We start from the raw sequence: 14,891 nt of genomic DNA on the forward strand, positions 1-14,891 counted from the left end.
TGAACCGGAAACCTTGTTGTTGAGAGCTTGCGCTATAAGCAACTGAGCCATCCGGCCGCCCATCTGGAGCCTCAGTGGCAGCTTGTTGTCTTCAATCTAGTTGTGGAGGGCGCAGCTCACTGGCCCACGTGGGAATCAAACTAGCAACCCTGATGTTCAGAGCTTGCGCTCTAACCAACTGAGCCATCCGGCCGCCCCATACTTACTCTATTTTTTACAGTGTACTTTCATCATTGTACCTATTTCCCCAATATTATTATGAAAACTTTCAAACATACCGAAAAATTAAAAGAATTGGATTGTGAACCCCCATATTCTCACCATCTAGATTCTACAACAAACATTTGGCTCTTCTTCCTTTACACATACTTATCCCTCTAGCTACCCATCAATTTGTCTTGCAAACATCTGGATATTTCACTTTTAAACTCAACAGATTATATTATGTATATGTCGTTTACTTCTGTATTGCCTGTCTACCCTTCACAGAATACAGTAAGTACTTGTTAGATGAATAAATGACCACTGGTATTTTTATTAATCTTCTTCAGTGTTCTGAGGCAACTCAAAGTATGGGACTCACTGTTTAAATACGGTGCATTTCGTCTGCACTTAGAATAAAATACAAAATTTCTTACCAGACCTGCAAAACTGCATCATCTGGACCCTGCTTCCTATTCACCTTCATTTTAAGGTGCTCTCACCTTCACTCACCATGCACCCACCATACTGGCCTCCATCCGACTCCTATATCATGATAAATACTTGCTTATCTTAGGCACTTTCAGGAAATGTTTCATATCCCATGAATGCTGTGCTCCAAGATCTTGAAATGGCCAGCTTCTCTCATCCTAAATATCTTAATTTTCTGTCAAGTCCTCTGTTCTTCACCCTCATAATCTTTTTCTCAATTCTGGAATTACATGTTAGTTCATCAGTTTTTCACCAGTCTAGTTCCTTTCAAAGTGGCCTAGAACTAGCATAACACTTATTTCACTCACCATGACATAACCAATCACCAGCACATAGTTCAATTAATGTTAAGTAATTACTAGATTAAGGGTATTCCAGTGGAAACAGAAGGAAACATACTACAGATAATGAAATTAGGAAAGTGACTTAGGAATCAGGTAATCACTTCATGCTTTTAATTATTTAACAGGTGCTGGAGGTATCAGATCCCAATTTCAATATGCTCTCCCTACATCACTTCCCATGCACGTAACAGGAATGCACAAGCAAGCTGGCGCTCGAGTGCGTCTGTACATATGTCTGCACTAGTCTCCTAGAATATTGGCAGCTTTACACAACAATGAAAATTTTATGTAATTCTGAGAATATTCTAATGAAAACTGAGGATACTATGGCAAACATTTATGAGGTTGTATGGTGTTGTGACAAAGAACACAACTTTAGGGCTGGCCCGGTGCCTCAAGCAGTTGGAGCTCCGAGCTCCTAGCTCCTATGGCGGTTGGATTCCCACATGGTCCAGTGAGCTGCACCCTCTACAGCTAACATTGTGCATAACAGTTCTCCCTGGAGCTGGGCTGCCGTGCAGCCCGTGGGCTACCGTGTGTTGCCATGGGCTACCTTGTGCTGCGGTGGGCTACTGTGTGCTGCCATGGGATACCGTGTGCCACCATGAGTGGCCGGTGGCTAGCGTGAGCAGCTGTGAGCTACTGAGAGTGGCCGACCGACGATGGTGACTGACTGCCTCAGCCAGGGGGGAGCGCAAGGCTCATAATACCAGCCTGGGCCAGGGAGCTGGGTCCTACACAACTAGACTGAGAAACAACGGCTTGAACCGGAGTGGCGGGGGGAGCCAGCTTGCTTGTGCATTCCTGTTACGTGCATGGGAAGTGATGTAGGGAGAGCATATTGAAATTGGGATCCGACCTGTTAAATAATTAAAAGCATGAAGTGATTACCTGATTCCTAAGAACTGTATACTTTAAATAAGTGAATTTTCCAATAAGTGAATTATATCTCAATAGAGCTATTTTAAAAAGTCAGGACAAAACTGGACCCTAAGTACAGGGAAAATGGATGTCTCTTGTGAAGGAGGAAGGCACTTCCTTTGTGAAATCAGAGGGAAATATGAGAAAGGATAGCAAAAGAGTGGCAAGTGGAGTAAAAATTGGAGGCCTCATGCTGAAACATCCTTACTTTCTTTTCCAGATCTCAGGCCTTTTCAGGGAGCTTTCCTACCAACATCTTAGAAGTGTTACCTTCTCACAGGCGAGCTGGGTGACCACCTGCCATGGCCTCTCCCCTACGAGTCACCATCACTCACCTGGGAACCATTCTTTTGTCTCCTTCCTTTCAACCATCCAAGGCTCCTTCCCTTGCTCCAATAAGGAGATCACATCTGGCTTAGACTCAGAAAGTCCTGCTCAAGAAAAAAAAAAAAGGGATGAAGTTATATTTATTGTGAGTGTCCCCAAATTAAAATCAGTTCACGATTATCAACAAAGAGGAGTAATTAGACTAAGGGTCAGCGGAAGAAGTTAAGGTCAAAGGAATGAAAAGGATAGAGTTGTACAATGGAACAGCCAATTTCTAACTTCACCAGAAACTAACTATTCTTTGATAAGCAAGAATCATAACTTCAACCAGGCACTTGAAAAAATACTCCCAAGAAATTCATAACAAAGAACATAAAAATTCGAGGAGGCCAATTCTGAATTTTGAGGGGGCAGATGAACTTACCCAGTGAGATCAGGTTGTTATAATTCTCCAACATTATATCTCGGTACAAATCCTTCTGAGCAGAATGTAAGCATTCCCACTCATTCTGGGAGAAATAAATGGCCACATCTTTGAACTTTAAGCCCTGAAATCACAAATAAATATACTACTTGTGAAATTAATGGGCTAAATCTTTACAATGGACTAAAAGGCACAGTAGGGGAACACCATTGGGAAAACAGGCTGTGCTTGACCCTTCAACATGGATGGGTCAGTGGGGGAACAAGAGAGATCAGAGCACGCATCATTCTTGGTACAAACATTGTTCTTAAACATTCCTGTAACTATAGATGTAACCTCTTGGTATTATCCTCTTTCATTATCCACTAAGGTGTGGAAGCAAAGCAAACAAAGCCCAGATAACTGTGTTTCCCAATTAAATAAAACTATGCATTCAAGTCCACAGCGTATACCACTTGCAATCATCCCCTTCCCAATCATCCCCTTATAAAATTTCTTTTTCTGAAAAAAGGATTTAAATATAACTTTGTGACAATAATTTCTTAAAAACTCAGGCTTATAATTATGCCAGAATATTAAATCCTAATCACTTTTCATGTCACCAAAAATTCTAAAATAGACTGCATTTTTCCTGGTTATACGATACCCCATCTTATGTATTCAATGTTCTTATTTTGGGGTACTAGGTGGGACAAGTTCTCTAAGGTTCTTTTGCAGTTATGAGAGTCATTACTCTTCAACAATCTGGCTCTTTATACATCTGGCTATACTGTTCTATTACCATAAATTATCCCTAACTATATACACTCCTTGTTCTTGAGCTACCAGAACTGATGGAGGAAGACCTAGATTCACACTGATGTGACCCAAGAAGAACATACAATACACAAGATCAAAATGGACTCACTTATTGGTGTCTACCTGGCACTGATTCCTTGGAATAACACTTAACTCCATGCACTGAATCTATCATATCCCAAGTACTAAAAATCTCAGAGAGCTGGAGATATGGGCAAATACTGAGACTGCGACAAATCAACAATTACCTTCTTGTCTAACTGAAAAACCCAAGTTTGCAACATGGGATCCCACTTAACCACTCACCTCCACTTCATTAAATCACAGCTCTAACAAAACAGGTATACAATTTCCAACAAGGGTTGGTTTCCCCACTCCATTAGTACTCCTGGTGGAAGGATATGCACTTAAGAAACGCTAAGTGGTTTGCAAAATGAATCCTAAACACTTGGAGAACAGAGGGATACTTATGGGATAGCAGCCTGTGGGAGCATCATTCACTGGAATGGGAAGAATTGGCGAGCAAGTTCCTTGAGGGGCTCAGGGAAGTAGGAATTTTCAGAAAAAAGAAATCCACTGTTCAAATCTTCCAAAATAAAAAATGCATTTAATGAAAGAGAGGAGAAATAGAAATCCACATACATATAAGGTCTGACAATTAAGTTCACGAACTTGTTGAACCGATGTTGCTAACCTGTTTTGATATCAGAGGGATTATTCATTATGAAGTTGTACCAACTGGACAAACAGTTAACCAAGTTTACTATTTAGAAGAGCTGAAAAGGCTGTGTGAAAAAGTTAGGCAACCTGAACTTTTCGCCAACAATTCATGGCCCTTGTATCACGACAATGCACCAGCTCACACAGCACTGTCTGTGAGGGGGTTTCTAACCAGTAAACAAATAACTGTATTGGAACACCCTCTCTACTCACCTGATCTGGCCCCCAATGACTTCTTTCTTTACGTGAAGATAAAGGAAATATTGAAAGGAAGACATTTTGATGACATTCAGGACATCAAGGGTAATATGATGACAGCTCTAGTGGCTATTCCAGAAAAAGAGTTCCAAAATTGCTTTGAAGGGTGGACTAGGCACTGGTGTAGGTGCATAGCTTCCCAAGGGGAGTACTTTGAAGGTGACTGTAGTGATATTCAGCAATGAGGTATGTAGCACTTTTTCTAGGATGAGTTCGCCAACTTAATTGTCCAACCTTGTATGTAAATGCCAGTAGACAGATTAAAGAAAACACAAAGAAGATTCTAGACCAGGCCAAAAGGCTACACAATCTTTTTTTTTTTTTTTAAGTAGGATTACTTCATTTATTTTAACATTAAATATTCAGAATTTCTCTAATTCTATACCTTCAAATATATTTTACAATGAAAATAAAACCCAATCCCTTAAAATAGAGAAAATATAGAGAAAAAATTGTAATGTAATTTTCACCTTCACTCACCATGCACCCACGATATTGGCCTCCATCCGACTCCTATATCATGCGAACTACTTGCTTATCTTAGACCCTTTCAGGAAATGTTTAATCTCCCATGAATGCTCTGCTCCAAGATCTTGGCAAGGCCAGCTTCTCTCATCCTAAATATCTTACTTTTTCTGTCAAGTACTCTGTTCTTTACCCTTATAATCTTTTCTTCAATTCTGGAATTACATATTTGTTCATCAGTTTATTTACTGGTATAATTTCTCCTAGAACTAGCATAATACTTATTTCACTCACCATAATATAACCAATCACCAGCACATAGTTCAATTAATGTTGAGTAATTACTAGATTAAGGGTATTTCAGTGGAAACAGAGGGAAACATGCCACCAATCCACTAGAATATTCATAGCTTTACACAACAATGAAAACTTTATGTAATTCTGAGATCATTCTAATGTAAACTGAGGATACTATGGCAACCATTTATGAAGCTGTATAGTATTATGACAAAGAACACAACTTTAGGGCCAGAATGCCTGTGTGTGAATCTCAGTCCCATGATTTGCTGGCTGCATGGCACCAGACAGTTACTTAACTGCTCAAAAATCAAAGGCTGGTCTGAGACAGGGAGATGCTTGTTCTCCATATGCTCAGTGTACGGTGTCAGAGCTTTACGCAGGCACCCTCCTGCACAACCTATTCCCTTTACTTTTGTTATGGTCCAGGATTGTTGGATTGGCCCAGAGCAGGATGCAGAAAAGGCAAACAGCTGGGAAGTCTAGAGAGATGAGTAAGCCTGGCACAACTGGTGAGCAGAGAAGATTCTTCTGTGACTAATGCATGATCTGTATCTGGGATCTAATGAAAATGCCGCTTACACTGGAGATAGCTGTAAGTTTGTCCTTGGAAGAAGTAGCACTCCTATTCTCAGGGCTACAAGGAAGATGGCCTGACTTGAACCCTGGCAGTTGGTGGAAGGGAAACATTCTCCCCTGAGGAACTGTAACCACAACTCAGCCCTCCCACATGTCTGTGGCTTACATTCACATTACTAAGGTGAAGCTAAAACACTAGCCATTTATGAATCTACTTTAAGGTGGTTCTGGTTTGGCACTACTGTTGGCAGAAGCAAACAGTCCTATTCTAGAGGAAAAACCTTCAACCATGACTCAAGAATCCATGGGTAAAATTCCAAGGAAAATGACCCAAGAGTCAAAAATAACACAATATGGGGGCTGGCCTGGTGGCTCAGGCGGTTGGAGCTCCATGCTCCTAACTCCGAAGGCTGTCGGTTCGATTCCCACATGGGCCAGTGGGCTCTCAACCACAAGGTTGTCGGTTCAACTCCTCGAGGCCCTCAAGGGATGGTGGGCTCTGCCCCTTGCAACTAAGATTGAACACGGCACCTTGAGCTGGGCCGCCTCCCGGATGGCTCAGTTGGTTGGAGCGCGTCCTCTCAACCACAAGGTTGCTCGTTCGACTCCCGAAAGGGATGGTGGGCTGTGCCCCCTGCAACTAGAAATGGCAACTGGACCTGGAGCTGAGCTGCGCCCTCCACAACTAAGACTGAAAGGACAACAACTTGAAGCTGAACGGCACCCTCCACAACTAAGACTGATGCTGAACAGCACCCTCCACAACTAAGATTGAAAGGACAACAACTTGAAGCTGAACCGCACCCTCCACAACTAAGATTGATGCTGAACAGCACCCTCCACAACTAAGATTGAAAGGACAACAACTTGACTTGGAAAAAAGTCCTGGAAGTACACACTGTTCCCCAATAAAGTCCTATTCTCCTTCTCCAATAAAATCTAAAAAAAATAAAAAATAGAATGCTCTTCTATTAAAAAAACAACAATATAATATTGTGAATGTAGTAAATGCCACTGAACTCTACCCTAGAAAATAGTTAACTGTATGTTATGTGAATTTCCCCTAAATAAAAAAGTAAATAAAAATGAAACATGCAAAGAGGCATAATTCCATGATCTCAGAGTCAGGACTATAAATCATGAATTATTTCAACTTTTCTATTTGAAAATTTCCATAATAAAATACTGGGGGGGGGGAATATCACATATACAAAGATCCATATATTACAAAGATAATGCCAAAAAATATAAAACAAGTATTTAATATATATTTTTTAAAAAGGAGGTAAGATGGTAAGAAACAAAACTCCACAAAATGAAAGGCAGATTTAAAATAAAAAAATTAAAACTGGGCGGTCCGGGGCCAGCCCGGTGGCTCAGGTGGTTGGAGCGCCGTGCTCCTAATGCCAAGGTTGCCAGATCGATTCCCACATGGGCCAGTGAGCTGCGCCCTTTACAGCTAAGATTGTGAACAATGGCGCTCTCTGGAGCTGGGCTGCCGTGAGCAGCTGAGGGTTGGCGTGAGCTGCTGAGGGCTGCCGTGGGCTACCGTGTTCTGCCATGAGCAGCTGGCAGCCAGTGTGAGTGGCGGGCAGCATCGTGAGAGGTCGGCAGGTGGCAAGAGCTGCCGTAAACTGCTGTGAGTGGCCGACCGACAACTGGCGACAGATTGCCTCAGCGGGGGGAGTGCAAGGCTCATAATACCAGCATGGGCCAGGGAGCTGTGTCCTACACAACTAGAGTGAGAAACAACGGCTTGAACTGGAGTGGGGGGAAAATAAAACCAAACTGGGTGGCGGGTTTGCTCGGTGGTTAGAGTTCAGTGCTCATAACACCAAGGTCACCAGTTTGATTCCCACATGGGCTAGTGAGCTGCACCCTCCACAACTAGACTGAAAACAACAACTTGACTTGGTACTGAGCGGCGCCCCCCACAACTAGATTGAAAATAACGACTTGACATGGAGCTAATGGGTCCTGGAAAAACACAGTTCCCCAATATTCCCCAATTAAAAAAATTCAAACTTCTAGAATAAAAAACATAATTCTTTAAGTTATACAATGGCTGGAATAAATATCTCTGAAGAGAAAAATTACTGGACTGAAAGATATAAAAATAGATTATGCAGAATGCTATCAAGACAGACAATGTGGAAAAGTATAAGAGAAGTTAAGAAATAAAGTGAGAGGTTTAAGAGATATCAAACTAGAGTTCTGGAAGGAAGAAAAAGAAAACTGACAAAAGGCAATAAAAGAAGACATAATGACAGAAATTTTCAGAACTGGCAAACAAAGCATTATTCAGAAGCCCAGTGAGTCTCAAAAAGAATATAAATAAAAAGAAATCCTAGACAATCATATCAAAACTGCAGAGCATTAAAAACAAATAGAATATGTTAAAAGCAATTTGAAACTAAAGACAGATTATCTGCAAAAGAATACGTCTGCTAGACAGATGACTGATTATTCAATAGCAACAATGTAAACCAGAAGACAGCAGAATATCTCAGTCAGCGCAAAGAAAATTATCTTTCACAAATAAAATCAAATAAAGACATTTTCAAAAAACAAAAAGAAACTCCAGATATTCACCAAAGTGTGTCTATGTACTTCCATCTGAAGGAAAATTATCCCAGGTAGAGAGTTTGAGATATAAGAATGGTGAATGAAGAAAGTGGTAGTAAATATGTGGATAACATAAGCTAACTTTCAAATACATAAAATAATAAAAATGTTTATGGGTTAAAAAAAATGATGGAGGAAAAATATCTGACAACAATATAAGCTGTTTGATCAGTTGGAATATCCTAGTTTCTTATACTATTCTATTCAGTAAGAGCATATAAGTGTTCTTTAGTTTTAGACACTGGTAAGTTGAGAAACTAAGTTGAAATTTCTAAGTTAAGAAACTTACTGGTTTATGAGGTCTGACAATTAAGTTCATGAACTTATCCTAGGAAAAGTACTACATACCTCATTGCTGACTATCACTACGGTCACCTTCCAAGTACTCTCCTTGGGAAGCTATGCACCGATCCCAGCGCCTAGTCCACCCTTCAAAGCAATTCTGGAACGCTTTTTCTAGAATGGCCATATGGCAGAGCTGTCATCATATTACCCTTGATGTCCTGAATGTCATCAAAATGTCTTCTTTTCAATATTTCCTTTATCTTCGGGTAAAGAAAGAAGTCATTGGGAGCCAGATCAGGTGAGTGGGGAGGGTGTTCCAATACAGTTATTTGTTTACTGGCTAAAACCTCCCTCACAGAGAGTGCCGTGTGAGCTGGTGCATTGTCGTGATGCAAGGGCCATGAAACGTTGGTGAAAAGTTCAGGTCATCTAACTTTTTCACGCAGCCTTTTCAGCAATTCCAAATAGTAAACTTGGTTAGCTGCTTGTCCAGTTGGTATAAATTCATAATGAATAATCCCTGTGATATCAAAAAAGGTTAGTAACATCATTGCAACAAGTTCGCAAACTTAATTGTCACACCTTGTACAATGAACGTGAGAGAGTTGGAGCTTTATCCTGAAAATAACAGAGATTCACCGAATAAAAGAAGTAATGTGAATGGACTATTTTATTGGCAAGGAGTAAAAGCAGAGCCAGGGAGCCCTCTTACAAGGTCAGTGTGCTATCCATTCGCACAGAGGTCTGATCTGGTACACAGACAATGGAGTAAGGTTGTAGGGCAGGAAGGAGACAGAAGTAATAAGGTTTGGCACCTCACTGAATGTTGGGAAGACCAGGAGGTAGGAGTTGGGGGGCCTCCAGGTGCCAGTTTAGGTGCACATTCAGGTGAATTTCCATTACCATCATACTCCCCAAACCTTATAGACCACGTTGTAGAGAGGAAGCTATGAGGAAGCCCATGGTCACAGAGCTAATAAATAGCAGAAATGGGGTAAGGCTTTACCCTTTTATAGCAGTGCATAGCCTCTCATTAACACAGAGAAAGGACAATCACCACTCCAAGGGGAGGAGGAAATAGAGGGAGAAATGGACAGTCAGGGTTGAAGGGCAAGAGGAGCAGGAGTTACTTCTTTACCAAAATGTGCTGAGAATGAATGGGGAGGGTGTTGACCTCTTCTAGAATCTTAGGAAGGTTCTGGCCAGGATGGGAATCGGAAGATAAATTCAAGTTCTCATAGAATTCAGAAGAAAAGTCAAAGACAAACGAAGAAACAGATTAATCCTGAATACAAAGAATATTTCTTAGTCTTTAGAAAGAAAGGAATTCTTGAGAACTGACTGGCCAGAATTAAAGAAGAGCCACACTCAGACACATCTAGGAAAATAACCCTGAACATATTATAAATAGCATGCCATTCTTTAAAATTGTTTATGCCAAAGTCATAGAAAAAAAAAGTCTAAATAAATACCCCAAATTAGGAATTTTACAACCAACATTTTCTGGTCACATCTCACACCAGTTACCTTAAAGATTAAATTGTTTGGACAAAAGTCAAAAGTACTTTCGGAAAATGAGTGACTTTTTTATTCTTATAGTAGGGAAAACCTTCTGGCAGTACATAAAGGGAAGAAAACCGTTTCGGAAAACTCTGAAATCTAAAATAACAGATAACATAGATTGTGAAAAATATTTTTAAAACAACTTATAAATGACAAAGAGAAAATATGCTTAACATATAAATTTGTTTAAAATAAATCAAGAAGATAACACTCTTTGACAAGTGGGAAAAGGAAAGCAGTAGGTAATTTAGAAATTCCAGTTGTACCATTTATTAATATGTAATATTGGGGCAAGTAGCTTAATAGAATCTATTTCCTCATCTGTCAACTTAGAATAATGGCACATTTCATCAATTCTGAGATGCCAGTGATTGTAAAGCCACCACTATATACCAGGAAAGAAAAAAATGCCATTAATGAAACTATGACTTACCGGAAATTGTAAAACCCATCTTCATTTCAGAGAATTTAAAGTGTGATAAAAGAAGTGTATCATAGAATTAATGAAATATAATCAGACCTGTCTTATAGGGTTGTTATGTGGATTCAACAAGATAGGTAATACACGTAAAGAATTTCAAACTACAACTGGCTTACAGCAAACACACAGTAAATTAGTTGCTTGTATCAGTAACACAATCCCCTTGTGAAAACAAATTACATACCTAAACATATATGCAGACAAAATAATTTGAAAATATTAATAGTGACTACCTCTAGATGGTGGGACCATGGGTGACAAACTTTAATAACCTTCTCAAGTTTTGAAATTTTTGCAAGAACCCTATATTACTTTAATCATTAGAAAGAGAGAAATTATTATTTCTATCTTGGGGAGAACATATCTAGACCTCACGAGGGCAGGCAAGCCCAGGTTATTAGAAATTAGACTGAAGTCAGTAACCTTAGTCTGTTCTTTAACTTCCCTGCCAAATCACTTGGGCACATTCTGTCAAGACTATTTCTGGGAATGAACAAAATCCAGGGAAACAAATTCTAGATCAGATGAGACAATGTATACAAAGCAGAAAGCCCTGGTTTAGGCTCCTGTCTGGTTTAGGAACACTGCTCCATAAATGTAGTTCCCTCCCCTCTTCTCCTTTCTCCAAATCACTACTGTAAATCTTATGGATAGAATCCTGAAATAGGATAGCATTATGAAAACCAAGAAACCCTTTACAAGAAGAAAGTGCCACTGACAACTTACCTCCGCCATGACTTTTGATGCACTGTGGCTCTTCTCTCCTCTTCTGGATTCTTAGACAACAAAAAAGGTGACAAAAGATTAAAAAACTAGGAGACAACGGTCCTTCCCTGGAACACGGAGGGGGCCAAGTCAGAATAAATCCCTGCCTCATCCCAGGCACTAAGCGGGAGCCCAAAACCAAAGAAGCCTGCAAGTCCCGCCATCCTCTTCCATCATCACAAAGAAGAGCAGGTGACCTTAGGGGCCCCCTATGGGAGTCCTGGGATAGAATCTCAGACTGTGGCCTCCGTCCTCCATAAAAGCCTGAAAGAACTCCATAAAAGTTCTTTCAGGCCCAGTCTCTTAAACTGAGCCCCGATCTGTGGCTCCAAGGCTCAGCCTAAGTGGATCCATCTGTCAGAGACCCGCCTCTGTTCTCTATGGGACTGGATCTCCTGCGACCATAGAGTGAAAGACGAAAAAGTAGAAGTAGGAGGGGCTCCCAGCCCCAAGCTCTGAAAAACCCGCTGGACAGCAGACACAGCCTCGGGGCGAACGCCATTCACAGTGCTAGAGAGCGAATGGCGGCGGTTCGGCGGTGTGTCCGTTTCCGCTGGGCTCAGAGGCAAAGGGAACTACAAAGACTCAAAACACAGTCGGGGTCCGAGGCAGACGGACGCCCCACACCCATCCAGGCGCCAACCCCACCCCGCGTCTACCAAGAATGTACAAAGAGGGTGCCCTTCCCAGTTCTAAGCCCGAAGGCAGAGGCGGCCACGCGGCCACGCGGGGCTGTCGCACACAGGGCCACAGAGACCCGCCTGGCTAGCACCCACCACGGCCCCGCAGGCACCCGCCATCCGGCGCTGGGCGTTGGGCGCACAGTCCACATCCCGGGCCCAGGCAGGAGGACACACAGCTGCGACACCCATGATCTCCATACACCTGCAGTCTGCTCCCACGCCACCCTGAAACCACACCCACCCGAATAGAAGTGCGCTGGCTCCCCCTCCCCCCAGGCAGGACCCGCGGCCTCGACACCCCCACCCTGCGCGTCGTCCTTTATTTTTCAAGCGTGGGCGCGCAGCCAGGACGTGCCCCACAGCCACGCATATTTAAGACTCAGACAGTCCAGGCTCCGGGGGTCCTCACCGTCCACTTCTCCCGGGTCGTCGCAGGACCACTCTGACCGAATCCGCCCCAGACCAGGCAGCTACGCCGCCCGGGACGCGCTGACCCTTGGCGTCCGAGCTCTGTCCGACTCAACAAGGGTCAGCCAACTCCGGCTGGAAGTGGCACCTGTCGCGGAGCCCTCAGGGAAATGTAGTCCAGGGGAGGACAAATCCAGCTAGAGCCTGGCGGACACAGCAGTCTTCTCCGTCGGGTCGCGCGGTATTGCCGGCCTTCAGCGCAAGTCAGTGCTCATCACCCAGCGCGCCCGAGCTTCCCCCGAAGACCTGGGCGAGCGACAGGGCCAGGGAGCAATCGGCGGCTGCTGAGGGGTAAGAACAGGTTGTAGACCGTGGAGGCCTCTGAGATATGTAGCCCACAGCTGGGGAAAGGGCGGGGCGCTCCTCTACCGGGATGTCCCGAGTACCCAAAGCTAACGCGTCTGCAACAGTCCTCGCCCCAAACTGGGAGATGCCCAGAGACCTCTAAGAACTTTAGTTAAAAGCCAGGAAGCAGAATGTCCACAGCGTTCTTTCCACAAGGAGCCGCGCTCTCAGCGCGGGACCTGGAGAGGACGACTTCCCGCCACACCACCACCTAGGAGTCCTCCGGGACCTGAGCGGTTCAGCCCTTGGCGCCTCGCAATCCTGGTCCAGCTAGGTGCTCAACTTTCGGCTGAGAATTATTAATTCATTCCTCAGTCCCGGGGGTCCCCGGGAAGTGTTCCTCCTCAGTCAGGAACACGTAACGCTGCAGTCAGAAGTCCGGGCTTTACAGCAAAATTCCGGCGGCGGGGGCCACAGGGACAAGGGGTAGCGGCTGAGTCCACCCTGGAGGCTTCCGGGAAATGTAGTCCCAGCTTTGAGAGTGGGGAATGGGACGGAGGAGAGACTGAAGGCTGACAGTCTTGAGTCTGGTCCGGGGAGTCTAAGAAGGGACTGGGGGTTGAAGGAGGACAACCCTGGGTCCAGAGTGGAAATAAGGGAGAACCAATATTAAACATCATATGCCATGTAATACTGTTTTCAAATTTTTTATAAGTACATAAATACACTTGATAAGATATCTGGAAAGCTACACTAACATTTGTTAACAGTAGTTAATTTCTAGGAGTATAATTGTGATATTTTTTCTTTGGACTTTAAGAGTGTTCTCTTATATTTTGGCCATTAGTATGTCCTTCTTATGAAACATTGCTTATTAAATTACGTTAAATATAAAATGAGTAAATATAGACTCTGAAATTGATGAGCTAGAAAACAAAAAAGTGGACCAGATTTTTAAAAATTCACAATTTGGTTCTAAGAGATAAATGAAACACAATATTGATAAACAATAACAAAACAAAACAAAAAATTAAATCAAAACAAAAACCTTGGAAATCAGGGGTTAAACCACAGACATACAGTTTAAAAGAATTTTGAGCCTGTTATGTTCAACTGTTCAACTCTATAACCACAGTAGAGGTAATTGTAGATTTTCTAGTAAAATTTAAATTATTAATTTCTAGTAAAGAGTAGAAAACTTGAACAGAACAATAACCATAACAAAATTTAAATGTATTTTTAAATGTGTGCTATTTTAAAGATTGTAGGTGGTTATAACTGAGTTTTAGCTAATTTTTGCACTAATAATGATTATGCAATTTATTCAGATCCTAGGACAAGATGGAATGCTCTCTAATTAATTTGTCTAACTAGTATAAAATCTGATAAAGACAGGCCAAAAGAAAAGTATCATTTGTGTTAAAAGATAAACTGAGGCATGTTACAATTTTCAAGAGTTTATCTGAGCATACAGAGATTTGAGTCAGGCAGAGTTAAACTGAAGTGGTTAGGAGTGATCCACAAACAGGAGCTACTGGAGGGATTTCTGCGGAGAGATTTTTATGGAGAAGACTGAGAAGCAAAGCAAAGTAATTATTTGGTGATAACTTAAGCACTTGCCTTGTTTGGAAAAGCTAAGTTGGCTGTTTGTGACTGGTTGTTCTTAAGTTTTATTTTTCTCCAATTTGAGTCACTGACTGGGTTAGATTTTGGTTTGCTTATGTATGGAACCAAGGCATTAGAACCACCTCAATTTGATGGCCTCCTTGCTTAATTACTTTAACATTTGTGATTGATTATAGATGCAAAAATTCCAAATAAAAGGATGATTTCAACAATGTAGTATAAAATTTGTACAGTGAATTTTTCAAAGATTCCTTAATGGAAAAACATTAAGAAATCCAGTGACA

At 42.1% G+C, this 14,891-nt stretch overlaps 1 protein-coding gene across 4 annotated transcripts in view; it reads right to left on the reverse strand.

The window, feature by feature from the left end:
- ZNF568 (zinc finger protein 568) overlaps window positions 1-14,891 on the reverse strand; it is a 63,062-nt gene that overhangs the window by 4,233 nt on the left and 43,938 nt on the right. For 3 of the 4 annotated variants that reach the window (XM_081032329.1, XM_081032331.1, XM_081032332.1), the window contains 3 exons: window positions 11,507-11,556; window positions 2,710-2,833; window positions 2,294-2,392 (listed from right to left, as the gene is read on the reverse strand). In XM_081032329.1, the coding sequence (XP_080888455.1) occupies window positions 2,294-2,392; window positions 2,710-2,833; window positions 11,507-11,556 (273 nt within the window). The remainder of the gene's footprint in view (window positions 1-2,293; window positions 2,393-2,709; window positions 2,834-11,506; window positions 11,557-14,891) is intronic. The other variant, XM_081032330.1, reaches the window with a different exon arrangement.

Source organism: Rhinolophus hipposideros (genome assembly GCF_964194185.1).
Source record: "Rhinolophus hipposideros genome assembly, chromosome: 21".
In the NCBI taxonomy this organism is placed as follows: Eukaryota; Metazoa; Chordata; class Mammalia; order Chiroptera; family Rhinolophidae; genus Rhinolophus; species Rhinolophus hipposideros.